Below are 7,785 nucleotides of genomic sequence, written 5' to 3' on the forward strand. Positions count from 1 at the left end.
AATAACCTGTCTGCCCTGACTAATGAATCACAAATAGTCTCAATTCCTAAATCCATCCTAAAACTCACCTATTAAGCGTTGCATATTCATACAACAGCATGCCCCCGAAACAATCTCCAAGTGTCTCCCTACCTGTTTTACACCCATCTCTACCATCTTCCTACCTCTGCGTTTCATTACTGTGGCAGACCTGCCCCCGTTTGGTCTCTGACTCCACCCTCTCTTGTCATCCCAGTTATCAGTGACTCCGCCTACCTGTTCCTCATATCTGCCCCGACCCCAACCCCACTTCTGCTCTTTAATTCTCTTGATCCATTGCCTTCTGGCTCGACCATGACCTACTCTATGCTGCTCCACCTCTCCCCTGGCTCTTCCCAACTTTGCCCTGCCTTCAGTTTGTTAAGGTGTTTAATTATCTTTCCGTGCTCTATAATTTCATGATCACTAAGCACACCTTCCTTGCCAGTTTTCTTCTTTTGTGTGTGTTTTAGACAAATATGTAGCGTGAGGTGACGCTAAATTTTGATTTTGTTTGGATAAGCAAAGTGAATGAAAAGTTTAACTTTGTCCTAACAAGGTAGGGATTTAATACCTCTCCTCCTCCTTGTTACGTGTGCTTTCTTGACAACTGGCAATGCAAGTGAGCCAACAGCAACTGCTTTATAATCCAAGACACTCGGCTGATTTTACGACATGATTGACAAACCAGAATGCTGACCATTTCCAAATGGATTTGAATTTATTGATGCTTAGCCAGATGTCTCGTCTTGTCTTGAGCCAACACTGCCGGTAACACTGCCCTGCATCGGCTTGTGCTGCTGGTTTGTCCTGCACCATATGAGTCCATCGCTTCTCACTCTTCATTTACTTCATCTGAGGAGTCTTTCTATATATTTCAGTAATTACAAAGATTTGTATGGTTGCATGTATAGATGTTGAGTTGGCACGAGGGCCGACCTCTGAAATAGCATGGACATTTCTTTTACTGTGGCAGAAATATTGACTCCTGAAATGTCACATTTTATTTGTGACAGCCAGCCAAAGCCAACTTACTCCAGAAATGTTATGCTGATATAAAATACACATTTGGTTATCAACTCCAACGAGTGTGTCTCTTATACTGTGGCCAGCCAGTTTAAGTGTTCTGTGCATGCTGATGTGTAGAAGGCATACTGCCACACTGTTAAGATGGGATTTTAAAAGACATATCCTGAATTGCTTTTGTATAATTTAAAATGTTATGAAAAAAACTATAGGTATTCAGCAGAGGACATTCAGCACCAATCTGGCAGGCTGCACATCTAAACAACGCCTTGGTATTCTCAGCACCAAATACATATATATATATATATATATATATATATATATATATATATATATAATATTGTATGCTTACCAGCGTTATTGCAATGAAATAAATGTGCTCATTGCAGACCTTTGTTTTATCAATTTCTGTTATAAATGTATTAGTTTAACACAATGCTGTGGGATGTGGGAGAATGGTAAAAATTAAAGGCTATTTCAGGGAAAACGGTTCATTATTTATATCGTTTGGTTTCCTGTGTAATTTCATACGTGCTGGTTTATTAGGGAGGTAACTTGCCCTGAACAGGCGTTTTCACCCTCATACTTATTTTCTTTGAAATGATAGTGAAATAATACAAAACCCTGACCTACACATGTGTATAAAGTACACGTTCTGTGGTTTATTTTCAGGTTTTTACCTTTGGATTAGTCAATTGAAAATTAAACAAAATGTCCCCCGATGACAAACTGTTGAAATTGACATGTCCTCGAATGTACAGGAAACACATTTAGATAACTGGTTTTTTTTTTGGCCTCAAATTGTTTCATTACAGAGTTACAGCTCCAATCACAACCTAGTTGTTGTTTGTTTTATTAAACAGCATCAACGCATATAAAGTGAATGAGGACAGTAGTATTTGCAGGAGTGGCAGCATCCCATGCCCTGGCTATGTAAAGTTATCATATTATGTCCATGAAGGTTTTGGCTTGTGAAGAATAAGAGGTCCGCTTGGAAAAGTTAACAGTTAATCACAATTCATCCAAATTAACCCCATGGGTCAAAGAGAGCAAATAATGAGATTCATCCAAAACTGACTAAAGTGAAATGCAATATATTACAAACGAAATGCTTTTCCAAAGGAACTAGCAAATTAAATGATGTTTTGACTTTGAATGTTTTATTATACAGTGAATGGTCTAAAACATTGGTGGTCACATAAGCTATATGATAACAATCAAATACATCTCAGGAAACTTTACACTTTAGAAGACATTGCAGCTGCTAGTAGCATATGAGACCATCAGTGTTTAATAAACTTGACATTTCTTTATACACATAAAGACAAAAAAAAACACATTGTGGATCCTGCTTGATCCCGATCCTGGATCCTGTTTGTTAAATGTGCTGACCTGCAAATATAATTTGTTTCCACAATGGACATCCTCAGAGAATCAAAACTAGAATTGATCACTTCAAAATAAAATGCTATGTATCACTGATAGTATGTCCAACAAGAGCGGTTGCAGTATTTCCACTGTGAACACATAATAAGGATATAGACCATAATAAATAGACCAGATAGAAAAGTTTGGTTTGCTTGCATTAACTGGTTTCCCTATCTGAATCAAGAGGTTTCAAACCACTCTGCTACCCAAACCCCTGAAGACTGGCCATGTACGTAAACAGTTGACTGCTTTTCAACAATTGTCCACCATATTTGTGTGTGAATCAATTTATATCAAACTTGATATTGTTTGTTTGTTTTTTGTTTTTTTAGCGATGCACACGGATTTCTAGCTTTTTAAAGTACTCCTTTAGAAGGCAAACCTGCGATGGTAGTAAAATAATCGCACAACGCAGGAGGAAAACAAAACACATGTCCCACAAATGAACATCCAGGGCCCTGAGAAAGGCTTTTGGTCTATTGTGTTGACCTGCTGAACACCAGCCACTGCAGCCACATCACCTCATTAATCCATCACATCTTCTAACACAGAGCAAACAATGCGCCTCGTTTAATCACTTTGGGGGAATTTTCAATGAGGCTAAGATACAGGGCGACAAATTCTCACGTCAACATTTTTAAAGAACCATCACCGTCCAATTGGTAACACTTGTTTTTATGTACAATATTAGAAATTGCTCTCTGTAGCCTGCTGATTTGTTTGTATATTGCTTGGTCAATAAGGCCCATCTTTTGGAGACGATGCAAATTCACAAGTATTTTAACATGTGGACTAATTGGTATATAAACAAACAAACAATTTTAAAGACTCAGATAGATAGATAGATAGATAGATAGAGAGAGAGAGAATGAAATAATATAATAAATACATAAATACTTAAATAAATAAATAAAATTCACGACAAACATAGAAGTATTGATTTGCCTTCAAATTCCAACCGTGCCATCATGTTCGGTGTTGGCTCGCCTACCAGACAGTGCCTTCGCTCATTTCTGAAGAAGGCTGTGACAGCTGGTTGGTGTATCCATTGTCACTGAGAGCTAGGTTGGTGAACGGTGTGCTAGGGCCACACATCTCACTGGAGATGCTGTGCATCGATCCTGGTCCATTTGGTTCTGGACTAGGGGAGTCTGCTGGATGGTGGGATATAATGTCTGAGAAACACTGCACCTCTCCAGAACAGTGGTGCCCAGGATGGAGATGGTCTATGGCCCCTAATGGGGTGCCAGTCGGGACAGAGGAGGGCACAAAGCCTAGATCTGCTGGTGTCTGTGCCTGGGACGACGGAGGACCTTGGAAGTACTCGTAGTTTCCTCCAGAACCATAATATTCATTTGGATAATCTGCAACAACAACAAAACACCTGGATCAGTGAATTACGTTACAGATAAATGTGACAAATTCATAGATGGACAGACAGACAGACAGACAGACAGACAGATAGATAGATAGATAGGTAGATAGATCTATCCATCTTCAACTTCTGTTTAGATGGCTCATCACCTGGCTAGCATTAGCAGATCATAACTTTTAACCCCAATTGTTTATTAATGCATTTTTAACTTTTAACGATAGACAAAGTGCCAGTGAAATAATAATAACACGTAAGACAGTGTGTGTGTGTGTGTGTGTGTGTGTGGGGGGGGGGGGGGGGGGTGAGTGAAATCATAAGGAACAGGAAGGAAAATAAAGAAGGGAATGAATAACTAACCAAACGGATTATGCTCACAGTATAATCGAGGTACGTCAAACACGGGAGCCAAAACATCAGCACTTCAAAAATAAAATAATGATAAAAATAATGACAACAGCATAGAGAAAAACGAGAATGTTGTCGCTTGTTACCTGGGTATTGTCGTCTGAACGTTAAAGAAAAGAAAAGAGAAGAAAAGAAAAGCGGCCCACCTCCGTAGTAGGAGAAGTGGCCGTTGGGCAGCAGTTCGCCCGGTTCCAGCCGGTCTCCTAGCGACCGCATTCTTCTGGGAGTGCGGAAGAACGCGTGCCGCCTGGCTCCCAGCGCGCTCAGCTGCTTCATCCGCCTCTCTTTAGACCTCCGGTTCTGAAACCACACCTTCACGACAACCCACAACAAGTTCACGACAGGAAGCACTCATGAACCGCATCGCTCATTCGGTCGGTATACTGACTGGAAAAACACCAACGGTGCACGCTTACTAGGAGGTTGCTTATGCGTCTTTTTCTTTTTAGATGTATTTATGTGTAGGCTATACTTGAACTGACCTCAATGAGAGAAGAAAAAGAAATGGAGAACTAACGAAACGCAAGATTTCAAAAAAGGGAAACCCGCGGTTACTTCATATTTTGAAAGTTTTTTTAAGCACATTCGATGCAATTAACATAAAATTTTAAAAAAACCCAACAAAACAAAAACATCCCCTTGTTTCAGCAGACCTTCCCCCTCATGTATTGTAAGGATGGGGGTGCGGTAACCTGCCTGGATCACCCGCATGTTCAGCCCCGTCTCCTGCGCCAGTTGCTCGCGGATGTGTCTGGTCGGCTTCGGCGTAGCCGCGAAAGCGGCTTTCAGCGTCTCGAGCTGCTTGGCTTTGATGGTGGTCCGCGGGCCGCGCCGCTTCCCCGCCACGCTCTGCTCGTCGTTCTCGTTGTTGCACGTCTCTTTGTCGGATAAATGGCCCGTCTCGGAGTCTTTGCCGTCATCCTGGGGGTCTTGAGAATCTGGGGACAAACTTGGGTCGCTGCATGTCGTGACTGTCGTATGAAAACAGACGGGGGGGGGGGGCACGCAACGAAAAATAATAATATGTAAAATATGAGTGTGTCGACCATATTTAGCAGGCTGTGTAAAAACTGCAAAACATCTGCAAAACTATTTAAGATAGTGACTCAAATTAATATTATTTAAACAATACATTCAAAACTACCATGGCATGACTACCATAACTATTTCATAATAACAATAATAACAATATTTAATAATAATACCAGTAATAATAATAATAACTTTTTTTTTGGTTGCTGCATAACGAATAATGACTTGCACATTAGATTAGATTAGAGTGTTTTATTAGCCACACGATCAAGGCCGGTGGAATTTGTTGGTGTTGAATCACCTGAGAGAAGGATCGTGTCCTTCCCATTGTTGTTCTGGTAGTCCTCTTTACAAATAAACTTGAACTCGTCCAAGATGTACAGTTCCTCCCCGGTCGACAGCTGTTTGTTACACATCACACACGTAAAACAGTTCAGGTGAAACACTTTGCTCCTTGCTCTCCGAACAAGGTCGTTGGGGGAGATGCCCTGGCTGCAGCCTCCACACTTTGTACCAAATCTCCTGTGGCAAAGGGAGATGCACAATCAGAAGAATGAATTAGGCTATACGAGAACACACATACACACACAAACGCGTGTGTATGTGTGTATATGTATATCCATCCATCCATCCATTATCTGAATATATATATATATATATATATATATATATATATATATGAACCAGGTTTATGAATCCCTTAGATGCTGTGGTCTGAAATAGTATCACAAGGCAAATAAACTAAATAAATTTATATAGAGGTGACTTGAAATAAGAGGATCAGCTATTGCACTTACATAACCAATTTCAAATTCAAATTCTATTGAGCCATAGCTTTAATTACGAATGGCTTTTAACCCTATAGAGGAGACCATGTTGAAAGGGCCTAGACATTTTAAATACCTTATCAGAGGCTTACTTGGATATTTAGATGCACGTCTTTTGTTGCAAGGTTTCAGATGGAGGTTTGCTTTTTAAAAAAATATAAATTCATTATTCAAATCCGCTTATCACATTTTCGCTCGAAGCTCGGCAAGCTAACGGGAGTCCTCTGACGGAGGCGGGACACAAATCCTGCAAATATCCTCCTACAAACTATGTCAATGGCACAATGAGGACAAATTAGTTAGATTTAACGGAATTCGTCCCAATAATATGATGAAATACAAAATGTATTGATCCTGGCAGCTTTCAGCGCAACAGCATTTATCATTTTAAACTTCTATTTGTGACATTTCGGGCGTTCTTGTGAGGCTGAAGTCCACATTATATATTGTATACTGGAAGTATATGTCAAGAGATTTTGCTCGAATCAGTGTGTTTCCCGCGATGACACATTATATACATATGCATTATATACAGCAGCTAAAATGTAGACTGGCCCGGATACCAAAAAAAAAACATGTGAGCTTCTCTCGGACTTACCTAAAGAAGTCATTTTTACAATACAGCCTCCCTTCTCGGGAAAAACACTTCTCTGTCAAATTGCATTTGCATTCACAGCATTGCACACACTTGATGTGCCAAGGTCTGTCCAAAACTTTGAGTAAGAACCTATCAACAATAGGCCTCTCGCAGCCGGCACAGTGAACCATTGTTCATAATGTTTCCAGCCCAGTGTTGGGGTGACTTTCTGTTTCAGCGAGATATCTTGTGTCCGATGCAGCCTCGGTCAGCTCTCGTATTGACCCCTCGTTATGGTGACACGGTCTTCTTTTTACCATCCAGGGAAATGCAGCCGATCCTTAATCTGTCAAGAGCTCTATCATCATCCCCGAGATCAAATATTGCTCTTCCGCTCCGCAGGACAACCATCCACATTCAGCCCGTAGCTCCGGACGGCAGCCTAAGTGTTGAGCAAGTCTGAGGGACCACATTTCTGGAGCCAAAAAAAATGCCAACTTGAAAGCAGCGGGGTCCCATCAAGAGGATCCGAGAAAGTGCGATTTTTAAGATGTACTAATAGATACTGAAACAAAAAATAATAATAATAGTAGTAATCAGGCTACACGCTAATGGGCTTGTCTCATCTTTCTACCACGCAGTGTATCCTGGGTGTTGATCTGGAGAAGAGCACAATACTGCAAGTGCTGCCGGCGCGTTACAGTTTGTCATCTCTCCTCTACATTTCACCGATGACGGAGTCGCGTGTCAGTGCGCGCCGGCAGCGTAATGTGCGGACCTCTTAAAGCGCGCCGCTCTGGCGTTTCAGACGGCCGTGACGTCACCGCCAGGCAGAGCCTATGAGCAGCCCGCGAGCGAACGACAATTCCCGTGCAACGCGGTCCGCCTCGACTCGGACCTGCACGGGCAGTTGCTGCGTGCTGAATTTGTCTTTCGTTATGAGCTGTCTTGGAAGAAGCGGTTATAGAAAACTTCTTCACAGCAAGCAGCAGTAGAGCTGCCCGGCACGTGGCGGAGTGCGGGCTCTCTGGGTGCTGTACAAGTCACTTCCGCACCCACAGAGAGTCGAGGCCATTCTGTTGGGAGAATCGTTGCGG

The 7,785-nt window shown here is 41.6% G+C and overlaps 1 protein-coding gene across 1 annotated transcript; it reads right to left on the reverse strand.

Moving 5' to 3' along the window:
* Positions 1-3,046: 3,046 nt before the first annotated feature.
* LOC130117151 (LIM/homeobox protein Lhx1-like) lies at positions 3,047-7,223 on the reverse strand. Its single transcript, XM_056285308.1, has 5 exons — positions 6,710-7,223; positions 5,586-5,806; positions 4,949-5,223; positions 4,399-4,564; positions 3,047-3,836 (listed from the first exon to the last, which is right to left on the reverse strand). The coding sequence occupies exons 1-5, from the start codon at positions 6,877-6,879 to the stop codon at positions 3,460-3,462; spliced, it is 1,209 nt and encodes a 402-aa protein (XP_056141283.1). The 5' UTR covers positions 6,880-7,223; the 3' UTR covers positions 3,047-3,459.
* Positions 7,224-7,785: the final 562 nt, after the last annotated feature.

This window comes from Lampris incognitus, chromosome 8 (genome assembly GCF_029633865.1).
Source record: "Lampris incognitus isolate fLamInc1 chromosome 8, fLamInc1.hap2, whole genome shotgun sequence".
Lineage (NCBI taxonomy): Eukaryota > Metazoa > Chordata > Actinopteri > Lampriformes > Lampridae > Lampris > Lampris incognitus.

Bases quoted from the DNA above. Each gene is read 5' to 3' on its own strand.
- LOC130117151 (XM_056285308.1), bottom strand. From the start codon at position 6,879: ATGGTTCACTGTGCCGGCTGCGAGAGGCCTATTGTTGATAGGTTCTTA. The intron at 5,807-6,709 runs GTAAGTCCGAGA...CCTTTGCCACAG, and splicing joins TGTAAAAATGACTTCTTTAG to GAGATTTGGTACAAAGTGTG. The intron at 3,837-4,398 runs GTGGGCCGCTTT...TTGTTGTTGCAG, and splicing joins CCACTTCTCCTACTACGGAG to ATTATCCAAATGAATATTAT.